General features: G+C 40.8%; 1 protein-coding gene across 5 annotated transcripts in view; it reads left to right on the top strand.

The window, feature by feature from the left end:
• The window catches only part of actn1 (actinin, alpha 1), a 47,859-nt gene that overhangs the window by 9,568 nt on the left and 25,791 nt on the right, over positions 1 to 12,500 (top strand). For 4 of the 5 annotated variants that reach the window (XM_058386504.1, XM_058386507.1, XM_058386506.1 and 1 more), the window contains exons 3-8: positions 178 to 297; positions 5,219 to 5,305; positions 5,797 to 5,884; positions 6,365 to 6,443; positions 6,600 to 6,681; positions 8,520 to 8,605. In XM_058386504.1, coding sequence (XP_058242487.1) covers positions 178 to 297; positions 5,219 to 5,305; positions 5,797 to 5,884; positions 6,365 to 6,443; positions 6,600 to 6,681; positions 8,520 to 8,605 — 542 coding nt within the window. Of the gene's footprint in view, positions 1 to 177; positions 298 to 5,218; positions 5,306 to 5,796; positions 5,885 to 6,364; positions 6,444 to 6,599; positions 6,682 to 8,519; positions 8,606 to 9,125; positions 9,212 to 12,500 lie in introns of all 5 variants that reach the window. The other variant, XM_058386508.1, reaches the window with a different exon arrangement.

Raw genomic sequence — 12,500 nt, 5'->3', positions numbered from 1 at the left:
TGATGAGTGTGTAGTGATGAGTGTGTAGAGTTGTGTAGTGATGAGTGTGTAGTGATGAGTGTGTAGTGATGAGTGTGTAGAGTTGTGTAGTGATGAGTGTGTAGTGATGAGCTTAGAGTGTATTATTCTCTTGTGTCTCTCTCTCTCTCTCTCTCTCTCTCTCTCCTCACTCTGTAGGAGAGCGCCTTGCGAAGCCGGAGAGAGGGAAGATGAGAGTGCATAAAATATCGAATGTGAACAAAGCTTTAAACTTCATCACCAGTAAAGGAGTTAAACTGGTGTCCATTGGAGCAGAAGGTATGGGGAAACACACACACACACATCTACACACACATACACACATCCACACACACACACATCCACACACACATCTACACACATCCACACACACACACATCCACACACACATCTACACACATCCACACACACACACACAAACACGCAGACACATACACACTACATACTACACTCTACACACACACACACACACACACAAGAGCTGGACTAATTGACTAGTTGTTGTTGATGTTTGTGTTGATGTTTGTGTTGTTTGTGTTTATGCTTGTGTTGATGTTTGTGTTGATGTTTGTGTTGATGTTGATGTTTGTGTTGATGTTTGTGTTGATGTTTGTGTTGATGTTGATGTTTGTGTTGATGTTTGTGTTGTTGTTGATGTTTGTGTTGATGTTTGTGTTAATGTTTGTGTTGATGTTGATGTTTATGTTGATGTTTGTGTTGTTGTTGATGTTTGTGTTGATGTTTATGTTGATGTTTGTGTTGTTGTTGATGTTTGTGTTGATGTTTGTGTTGATGTTGATGTTTGTGTTGTTGATGTTTGTGTTGATTGTGTTGTTTGTGTTTATACTTGTGTTGATGTTTGTGTTGATGTTTGTGTTGATGTTTGTGTTGTTGTTGATCTCTGTGTTGATGTTTGTGTTGTTGTTGATGTTTGTGTTGATGTTGATGTTTGTGTTGATGTTTGTGTTGTTGTTTGTGTTGATATTTGTGTTATTGTTGATGTCTGTGTTGATATTTGTGTTGTTGTTGATGTCTGTGTTGATGTCTGTGTTGATGTTTGTGTTGATGTTTGTGTTGATGTTTGTGTTGTTGTTGATGTCTGTGTTGATGTCTGTGTTGATATTTGTGTTGTTGTTGATGTCTGTGTTGATGTCTGTGTTGATGTTTGTGTTGATGTTTGTTTTGATGTTTGTGTTGTTGTTGATGTTTGTGTTGATGTTTGTTTTGATGTTTGTGTTGTTGTTGATGTCTGTGTTGATGTTTGTGTTGTTGTTGATGTCTGTGTTGATATTGATGTTTGTGTTGATGTTTGTGTTGTTGATGTCTGTGTTGATGTTTGTGTTGTTGTTGATGTTTGTGTTGATGTTTGTTTTGATGTTTGTGTTGATGCTTGTCCTGATGTTTGTGTTGTTGTTGATGTCTGTGTGGATGTTTGTGTTGATCTCTGTGTTGATGTTTGTATTGTTGTTGATGTTTGTGTTGATGTTTGTGTTGTTGATCTCTGTGTTGATGTTTGTGTTGTTGTTGATGTCTGTGTTGATGTTTGTGTTGTTGATGTCTGTGTTGATGTTTGTGTTGTTGATGTCTGTGTTGATGTTTGTGTTGGTGATGTCTGTGTTGATGTTTGTGTTGATCTCTGTGTTGATGTTTGTGTTGGTGATGTCTGTGTTGATGTTTGTGTTGTTGATGTCTGTGTTGATGTTTGTGTTGGTGATGTCTGTGTTGATGTTTGTGTTGGTGATGTCTGTGTTGATGTTTGTGTTGTTGATGTCTGTGTTGATGTTTGTGTTGGTGATGTCTGTGTTGATGTTTGTGTTGTTGATGTCTGTGTTGATGTTTGTGTTGGTGATGTCTGTGTTGATGTTTGTGTTGTTGATGTCTGTGTTGATGTTTGTGTTGTTGATGTCTGTGTTGATGTTTGTGTTGGTGATGTCTGTGTTGATGTTTGTGTTGGTGATCTCTGTGTTGATGTTTGTGTTGGTGATGTCTGTGTTGATGTTTGTGTTGATGTTTGTGTTGGTGATCTCTGTGTTTGTGTTGGTGATCTCTGTGTTGATGTTTGTGTTGGTGATGTCTGTGTTGATGTTTGTGTTGGTGTCTGTGTTGATGTTTGTGTTGTTGATGTCTGTGTTGATGTTTGTGTTGGTGATGTCTGTGTTGATGTTTGTGTTGGTGTCTGTGTTGATGTTTGTGTTGGTGATCTCTGTGTTGATGTTTGTGTTGGTGATGTCTGTGTTGATGTTTGTGTTGATGTTTGTGTTGGTGATCTCTGTGTTGATGTTTGTGTTGATGTTTGTGTTGTTGTTGATGTTTGTGTTGATGTTTGTGTTGTTGTTGATGTCTGTGTTGATATTTGTGTTGATCTCTGTGTTGATGTTTGTGTTGTTGTTGATGTCTGTGTTGATATTTGTGTTGATCTCTGTGTTGATGTTTGTGTTGATGTTTGTGTTGTTGATGTTTGTGTTGATGTTTGTGTTGTTGTTGATGTCTGTGTTGATGTTTGTGTTGTTGTTGATGTCTGTGTTGATGTTTGTGTTGTTGATGTCTGTGTTGATGTCTGTGTTGATGTTTGTGTTGTTGATGTCTGTGTTGATGTTTGTGTTGATGGTGTCTGTGTTGATGTTTGTGTTGATGGTGTCTGTGTTGATGTTTGTGTTGATGGTGTTTGTGTTGATGTTTGTGTTGATGGTGTTTGTGTTGATGTTTGTGTTGATGTTTGTGTTGATGGTGTTTGTGTTGATGTTTGTGTTGATGGTGTTTGTGTTGATGTTTGTGTTGATGGTGTTTGTGTTGATGTTTGTGTTGATGGTGTTTGTGTTGATGTTTGTGTTGGTGATGTCTGTGTTGATGTTTGTGTTGGTGATGTCTGTGTTGATGTTTGTGTTGATGTTTGTGTTGTTGTTGATGTCTGTGTTGATGTTTGTGTTGTTGTTGATGTCTGTGTTGATGTTTGTGTTGTTGATGTCTGTGTTGATGTCTGTGTTGATGTTTGTGTTGTTGATGTCTGTGTTGATGTTTGTGTTGATGTTTGTGTTGTTGATGTCTGTGTTGATGATGTCTGTGTTGATGTTTGTGTTGTTGTTGATGTCTGTTTTGATGTTTGTGTTGTTGTTGATGTCTGTGTTGATGTCTGTGTTGATCTCTGTGTTGATGTTTGTGTTGTTGATGTCTGTGTTGATGTTTGTGTTGATGTTTGTGTTGTTGATGTCTGTGTTGATGTTGATGTTTGTGTTGTTGTTGATGTCTGATGTTTGTGTTGTTGTTGATGTCTGTGTTGATGTTTGTGTTGTTGATGTCTGTGTTGATGTTGATGTTTGTGTTGTTGTTGATGTTTGTGTTGTTGATGTCTGTGTTGATGTTTGTGTTGTTGTTGATGTCTGTGTTGATGTTTGTGTTGTTGATGTCTGTGTTGATGATGTCTGTGTTGATGTTTGTGTTGTTGTTGATGTCTGTGTTGATGTTTGTGTTGATCTCTGTGTTGATGTTTGTGTTGTTGTTGATGTTTGTGTTGATGTTTGTGCTGTTGTTGATGTCTGTGTTGATGTTTGTGTTGATGTTTGTGTTGTTGATGTCTGTGTTGATGTTTGTGTTGTTGTTGATGTTTGTGTTGTTGATGTCTGTGTTGATGTTTGTGTTGTTGTTGATGTCTGTGTTGATGTTTGTGTTGTTGATGTCTGTGTTGATGATGTCTGTGTTGATGTTTGTGTTGTTGTTGATGTCTGTGTTGATGTTTGTGTTGATCTCTGTGTTGATGTTTGTGTTGTTGTTGATGTCTGATGTTTGTGTTGTTGTTGATGTCTGTGTTGATGTTTGTGTTGTTGATGTTTGTGTTGATGTTGATGTTTGTGTTGTTGTTGATGTTTGTGTTGTTGATGTCTGTGTTGATGTTTGTGTTGTTGTTGATGTCTGTGTTGATGTTTGTGTTGTTGATGTCTGTGTTGATGTTGATGTTTGTGTTGTTGTTGATGTTTGTGTTGTTGTTGATGTCTGTGTTGATGTTTGTGTTGTTGATGTCTGTGTTGATGTTGATGTTTGTGTTGTTGTTGATGTTTGTGTTGTTGATGTCTGTGTTGATGTTTGTGTTGTTGTTGATGTCTGTGTTGATGTTTGTGTTGTTGATGTCTGTGTTGATGTTGATGTTTGTGTTGTTGATGTTTGTGTTGTTGATGTCTGTGTTGATGTTTGTGTTGTTGTTGATGTCTGTGTTGATGTTTGTGTTGTTGATGTCTGTGTTGATGATGTCTGTGTTGATGTTTGTGTTGTTGTTGATGTCTGTGTTGATGTTTGTGTTGATCTCTGTGTTGATGTTTGTGTTGTTGTTGATGTTTGTGTTGATGTTTGTGTTGTTGTTGATGTCTGTGTTGATGTTTGTGTTGATGTTTGTGTTGTTGATGTCTGTGTTGATGTCTGTGTTGATGTTTGTGTTGATCTCTGTGTTGATGTTTGTGTTGTTGTTGATGTCTGTGTTGATGTTTGTGTTGATGTTTGTGTTGTTGTTGATGTCTGTGTTGATGTCTGTGTTGATGTTTGTGTTGTTGTTGATGTCTGTGTTGATGTCTGTGTTGATGTTTGTGTTGATGTTTGTGTTGTTGATGTCTGTGTTGATGTTTGTGTTGTTGTTGATCTCTGTTTTGATGTTTGTGTTGTTGTTGATGTCTGTGTTGATGTCTGTGTTGATGTTTGTGTTGTTGATGTCTGTGTTGATGTCTGTGTTGATGTTTGTGTTGATCTCTGTGTTGATGTTTGTGTTGTTGTTGATGTTTGTGTTGTTGTTGATGTCTGTGTTGATGTTTGTGTTGTTGATGTCTGTGTTGATGATGTCTGTGTTGATGTTTGTGTTGTTGTTGATCTCTGTTTTGATGTTTGTGTTGTTGTTGATGTCTGTGTTGATGTCTGTGTTGATGTTTGTGTTGTTGATGTCTGTGTTGATGTCTGTGTTGATGTTTGTGTTGTTGATGTCTGTGTTGATGTTTGTGTTGTTGATGTCTGTGTTGATGTTTGTGTTGTTGATGTCTGTGTTGATGTTTGTGTTGATGTTTGTGTTGTTGTTGATGTCTGATGTTTGTGTTGTTGTTGATGTCTGTGTTGATGTTGATGTTTGTGTTGTTGTTGATGTCTGTGTTGATGTCTGTGTTGATGTTGGTGTTGTTGTTGATCTCTGTGTTGATGTTTGTGTTGATGTTGATGTTTCCTCTGTTAGAGATTGTTGATGGGAACGCTAAGATGACTCTGGGAATGATCTGGACCATCATCCTTCGCTTTGCCATCCAGGACATCTCAGTGGAGGGTGCGTGTCTTTCTGCTAATACAGTAACTAAAAGGCTAATGCTGCTAGCTCCACATGCTAATAATGAATCCTGAGGAACTTGATGCTGTAAGAACAACACAGGAAGCTAACATAGCTAATATAGAAAGCTAACATAGCTAATACAGAAAGCTAACATAGCTAAGACAGAAAGCTAACATAGCTAATAAAGCTAACATGGCTAATACAGAAAGCTAACATGGCTAATACAGAAAGCTAACAAAGCTAATAAAACTAACATGGCTAATACAGAAAGCTAACATGGCTAATATAGAAAGCTAACATAGCTAATAAAGCTAACAGGGCTAATACAGAAAGCTAACATGGCTAATACAGAAAGCTAACATGGCTAATACAGAAAGCTAATATGGCTAATACAGAAAGTTAAACCTGCTGATAAAATGGCTAATGCTGCTAATAAACACGGCTAACAGCTCATTAAAGTCTCTAACATTATTATCTCCTTTTTACAGAAACTTCGGCCAAAGAGGGACTGCTGCTGTGGTGCCAGAGGAAAACTGCTCCATACAAAAACGTCAACATCCAGAACTTCCACATCAGGTGTGTGTGTGTGTGTGTGTGTGTGTGTGTGTGTTATTGTCTACACACACACACACACACACACACATCCTGTCTACATTCTCCCTCCCTTCCTCTGCAAGTAGAAACCAGATAAGCTGTGTGTGTTGCCATAGTGATATTTAGCTGTGTTTGCTTAGTGTGTGTGTGTGTATGTGTGTGTATGTGTGTGTGTGTAGATGATGAGTGTATAGTGAGAGTGAAATTTGTGACCTAAATGAAATTTGATCATGGATTATAAAGAGTTTAAATTCTCTGTTAGTGCTCGAATAAAAGTGATGCTGTGTTTAAAGCTGGACGATTCCCCGGTCAGCTCAGCACTATAACCTGTGTTGAATTCCCCGGTCAGCTCAGCACCTCAGAGTCAGAGCCTGTGTTGAATTTTTAATTTAAAGGAAGTGGGAATGAGAATCATAATATTTTTTATTCCTCTCTCTCTCTCTCTCTCTCTCTCTCTCCCAGCTGGAAGGATGGTTTGGGATTCTGTGCTCTGATCCATCGGCATCGTCCAGAGCTCATAGATTACGGAAAACTGCGCAAGGTGACCATCAACACCAAAAAAAGGAGCACAAATGATTTTACTTCAGCTGCATTTACCTCCTCTGGACATTCAGATCAAATCTGACCAGATGTTATTATTACCCAGGGGTCAGAGGTCAGGCAGTGCTGACAGGATGTGTTTTTTCCTCCTCTACAGGATGACCCTATGACTAACCTGAACACTGCGTTCGATGTGGCAGAGAAATACCTCGACATCCCTAAAATGCTGGATGCAGAGGGTAAGACGTGTTTAGTGAGATCACGTGTACAGCATCTGGGTGTTGCCTTCGTCCAGAGACTCACACATTCATCATATTTTATACAACTGGTCAGTTAAGGGTCAAGGGCCTTGGTGGCCCTGGGATTTGAGCTCACAGTCTTCTGATCAGTTGTCCCTCTAATCAGGAGGGACCTGGTACTTAAAACATAGGAAGGAGTGATGAAGGCTGGACGTAAAGAGGGGGCTGTGAAGCGGAGTACGGAGAGATTAGTTCAAAGAGAGACCAGAAGAGAAGCAGTAAAGTGTAGTCCGGTGTGCTGGAAGGTAAGTACTGAGATCCTGTTAAGGTCTGAGTGATGAGAGTGAAGGTAGTGAGAAGCATGTCAGAGTCTGGACTCATCCAGGAACTGCTGAAACATCTGTCTGAACATGTGCTGATGTTTTACTCCAACATTTTATCCCAGTTTATCAGAGTTACACGTCTGACAGACAGAATAATGGTCAGGTGATGCTCTCCAGTCGTCTCAGCAGGTCTCCGGTCAGCCATGAACAAGTTCTGAGTTTGTGACGATAAAATCCCTCAACACTCATCATCAGATTCTCTCTCTCTCTCTTTCTCTCTCTCTCTCACACACTGTTTCTCTCTCTCTCTCACACTCTCTCTCTCTCTCTCTCTCTCACACTCTCTCTCTCTCTCTCTCTCTCTCTCTCTCTCACACACTCTCTCTCTCTCTCTCTCTCTCTCTCTCTCTCTCTCTCTCTCTCTCTCTCTCTCTCTCTCTCTCTCTCTCTCTCTCTCTCTCTCTCTCTCTCTCTCTCTCTCTCTCTCACACTCTCTCTCTCTCTCTCTCTCACTCTCTCTCTCTCTCTCTCTCTCTCTCTCTCTCTCTCTCTCTCTCTCTCTCTCTCTCTCTCTCTCTCTCTCTCACACTCTCTCTCTCTCTCTCTCTCTCTCTCTCTCTCTCTCTCTCTCACACTCTCTCTCTCTCTCTCTCTCTCTCTCTCTCTCTCTCTCACACTCTCTCTCTCTCTCTCTCTCTCTCTCTCTCTCTCTCTCTCTCTCTCTCTCTCTCTCACTCTCTCTCTCTCTCTCTCTCTCTCTCTCTCTCTCTCTCTCTCTCTCTCTCTCTCTCTCTCTCTCTCTCTCTCTCTCTCTCTCTCTCTCTCTCTCTCTCTCTCTCTCTCTCACACTCTCTCTCTCTCTCTCTCACTCTCTCTCTCTCTCTCTCTCTCTCTCACACTCTCTCTCACACTCTCTCTCTCTCTCACACACACTCTCTCTCACACTCTCTCTCTCTCTCTCTCTCTCTCTCTCTCACTTCATCATTACTTCTGTTTGTATAAATCGGTCAGATTTCTCAGAGATTATATTACAGAACCTCGACTGGTCAAAAACTAATACAGTTTATTAATGATTATTAGTTATGAATAATTAGTTAATAATAGAACCCTAACCCAGACCTCCTCACTCTCACAACACCAGAGTCTCATCTGACTAATGCTCTTGTAGCAGAATGACCACTAATCCCCACAGACACACTCCAACATCTAGCGGAGAACCTTCCTGAAGCTCATTATATCATATGTTCACCATCAGTGTATTGGTGTACTGGTCAGGGGTGCGCATACTTTTGGCCATTTAGTGCACAGTCATTTGTAGGCTTCCATGATGTTTATTTAATCAAATATGTATGCATGTTTCTGAACAAAAACTTCTTTTAGAATCTGAGAAAGATGTTGATGAGAAGTTACAGCGCCTCACTGTGTTTCCTTCAGGAAGTGCATTTCTAGTTTGTAAAGAGTTTTTATTTCAGCTGACTGTACCATGGACTCTGTCCTGCCTCCCCCCCTCCACAGATATCGTTGGTACGGCCCGTCCAGATGAGAAGGCCATCATGACCTACGTTTCTAGCTTCTACCACGCCTTTTCCGGGGCACAGAAGGTATCCCAGGATGCAATGCTCACCTTCTTCTGAAATCCCTCCCCCTCACTAAACCACACCTACTTTGAAACAAGCTCCGCCCCTGTTTTCCTGTTCCTCTTTCTTTTCCTTTCTGTTTTTTTCTATTGTGATTCTCACTTTCTGTCTATCTGCAGTGAAAGCTCTGCCCACTCCTGCAGGGCTCCGCCCAGCGCTGCATGTGCCGCTCAGCCTGATGGGAAATAGGCTGAGCTAAATAGTGTATTTAGTAGTCAGGAGGCATGAGTGTGTTTCTCTTTCTTCAGATAAACAGCTAAAACTCACACACTCTCTCTCACTCTGCTCTTTTTTCTCTTTATTCCTGTTTAGTCCTAGTCTTTCTTATCCCGCGAGGGAACAAGGGAACACACTCATTCTCGTCCCCACACCTTTGATGTTTCCTGTGTCTCTTCAGTCATTTCCTCTGAGCATGTCTCTCTCTTTTTTCTCTCTCTCTCTCTCTCCTTCCTACTCTCTTTCTCCCTCTGTTTTTCTGGGGTAGATGTCGTTAGTACGCTGCGTCCCGATGAGAAGGCAGTGATGACGTACGTGTCGTGTTACTACCACGCCTTCTCTGGGAAGCAGAAGGTGAGATGGCCACAGACACGCCCACTCCCCCTCACCCCCCTATCAGAACAGAGGGCGGGGCTTCATTGCACAGGTTCCTCTGAACTTCAGTCTGTCTGTCTGTCTCTCTCTCTCTCTTTCTCTGCCCCTCTATTCGAACTCAGTGATATTTCAGCATGTCTCTGAAACCACGTCCTGTTCACTACCTGGTGAAGAAACTGGCTCTTAAACACCAGAGAGTCCTTTCCATTCTAGTGTCCTAGAATTTTATGACGGTGTTTATTGGTACTATGTAGTGATGGTGTGTTGTCTGGGACATGCCCACAGCTGACAGGTGATGGTGTTTATAATTAAATGAGGAGATGGTAGGCGGGCATTCAGCAACTCACAAGAGCCTCTTTATTTTTGTCCACTATTTTCTTCACTTTTCAGCTATTTTATTTTCGAAGCCAATTACACACACACACACACACACACACAGTTGAAGACAAAATTCTTAGCCCCCCTGTGAAATTGTTTTTCAAATATTTCCCAAGTGATGTTTAACAGAGCAAGGGATTTTTTAACAGTATTTCCTATTATATTTTTCATCTAGAGAAAGTCTGATTTCTTTTAGTTTGGCTGAAATAAAATAATTAGTTTTAAAAATAAAAGAAAACTGATAAGGTCAAAATTATTAGCCCCTTAAGAAATTATTTGTTTGATTGGCTACAGAACAAACCACTGTTGTCCAATTACTTATCTAATTAACCCAGTTAACGTATTTAAGCCTGTAAATTGCACTTTAAGCCGAGGATTAGTATTTTGCAAAACAAATAGCAAAATAATATGTACCATCATCATGGCAAAAACAAAAGAAATTAGTTTAGACTTGAGAAAAAGAATTCTTCATGTTCACAAAGGAGGAGAAGGATATACATGTTTATCAAAGCGTTTTCACGTGTCAAGAACTGCCGTGAGAAGTATTATCAAGAAGTTTAAAGAGACCCCCACAGTGGAGAACAAGACTGGCAGAGGCAGGAAGTGAAAGATTTCAAAAACTTTGGAACGAAAACTAGTGAGAGAGGTTTCTAAAGACCCAAGAACAACTGCCAGGACACTAGTGAATGACTTAGCAAAGTCTGGGATTGATGTATCAACGAAGACAGTCACTAGAACCTTGCACAGGAATGGACTGCAAGGTTGCCGACCAAGAAAGACTCCACTTCTGAAGAAGAGACACCTAAAAGCTAGACTGAAAATTACTAAGGACAACCTGGGGAAAAATGATGCATACTGGAAACATGTCCTTGGGTCAGATGAGACAAAACTAGAGCTCTTTGGCCATAGAGATGTTGCCTATGTTTGGAGAAAGAAGGGAGAGGCCTTCAACCCAAAGAACACCGTTCCCACAGTGAAACATGGCGGTGGGATTATAATTCTGTGGGGAAGTTTCAGTGCGTTTGGAACTGGGAATCTTGTTAGGGTTGAAGGAACCATGAAAAAGGAAGACTACGAGAAGATTTTGAGAGACAACCTCAGACAGTCTGCAACAAAACTTGGTCCGAGTCGACGTTTTGTCTTCCAGCATGATAACGACCCAAAGCATACCTCATTTCAGGTGAAGAACTACCTACAAAGGAGCAAAGTGAACGTCCTTGACTGGCCTGCACAAAGCCCAGACTTAAATCCAATAGAAAATCCGTGGGGCACACTAAAGTCCAGAGTTCATGCGAGAAGACCAACAAATCTGGAGGAGCCGGAGAGATTGGCTAAGGAGGAATGGGCTGCCACTCTTCAGGAGACATGCTTGAAACTTGTTGAGAACTACAACAAACGACTAAAGGCCGTTATCAACAAAAGGGATACACTATTGACCATTAACATCAGAGGGCTAATAATTTTGACCTGTAGACTTTTTTATTCTTATAAAAAAGTTATAATTTTGTTTCTGTTCTGTTACAAACACTCCAAGCTTCCTAAATAAACTATTATGTTTAAAAATGCTGTGTTGAAAAAATCTTCTCTCCGTTAAACAGCACTTGGGAATTATTTGAAAAATAATAAAAGATTTTATAGGGGGCTAATAATTTTGTCTTCAACTGTATATATACACACACACAAAGGGGATAGGGGAGAGGGAACAGGGGATAGGGGAAAAGGGATAAGTGATAGGGGATAAGGGATAGGGAATAGGGGATAAAGGATGGGGGATAAGGAATAGGGGATAAGGGATAGGGGATAAGGGATTGGGAATAGGGGATAAGGGATTGGGAATAGGGGATAAGGGATAGGGAATAGCGGATAAGGGATTGGGGATAAGGGATTGGGAATAGGGGATAAGGGATAAGGGATTGGGAATAGGGGATAAGGGATAGGGGATAAGGAATTGGGAATAGGGGATAAGGGATAGGGGATAAGGGATTGGGAATAGGGGATAGGGGATAAGGGATAGGGGATAAGAGATAGGGAATAGGGGATAAGGGATAGGGAATAGGGGATAAGGGATAAGGGATAGGGGATAAGGGATTGGGAATAGGGGATAAGGGATAGGGGATAGGGGATAAGGGATAGGGGATAGGGGATTGGGAATAGGGGATAGGGAATAGGGGATAAGGGATAGAGGATAAGGGATTGGGAATAGGGGATAAGGGATAAGGGATAGGCGATAAGGGATAGGGAATAGGGGATAAGGGATAGGGGATAAGGGATAGGGAATAAGGGATAGTGGATAAGGGATAGGGAATAGGGGATAGGGGATAAGGGATAGGGGATAAGGGATAGGGAATAGGGGATAAGGGATAGGGGATAGGGAATAGAATAGAATAGGGATAGGGGATAGGATTAGGAAACAAAGGGAATAAGGGATAGGGAATAGGGGATAAGGGATTGGGAATAGGGGATAAGGGATAGGGGATAAGGGATAGGGAATAGGGGATAAGGGATAGGGGATAGGGGATAAGGGATTGGGAATAGGGGATAAGGAATAGGAGATAAGGGATTGGGAATAGGGGATAAGGGATAGGGATAAGGATTGGGAATAGGGATAAGGATAGGGATAAGGGATTGGGAATAGGGATAAGGATAGAATAAGGGATAGGAATAGGATAAGGATAGGGAATAGGATAAGGGATAGGGAATAGGGAATAGGAATAGGGAATAAGGATAGGAATAGGGATAAGGGATAGGGAATAGGGATAAGGGATTGGGAATAGGGATAAGGGATAGGGATAAGGGATAGGAATAGGGATAAGGGATAAGGGATAGATAAGGATAGGGATAGATAGGGATAAGGGATAAAGGGATAAGGATTGGGAATAGGGATAAGGGA

The sequence above is a fragment of the Hemibagrus wyckioides genome, linkage group LG03 (assembly GCF_019097595.1).
Source record: "Hemibagrus wyckioides isolate EC202008001 linkage group LG03, SWU_Hwy_1.0, whole genome shotgun sequence".
Taxonomy (NCBI): domain Eukaryota; kingdom Metazoa; phylum Chordata; class Actinopteri; order Siluriformes; family Bagridae; genus Hemibagrus; species Hemibagrus wyckioides.
This window is presented reverse-complemented; position numbering and strand designations above follow the sequence as displayed.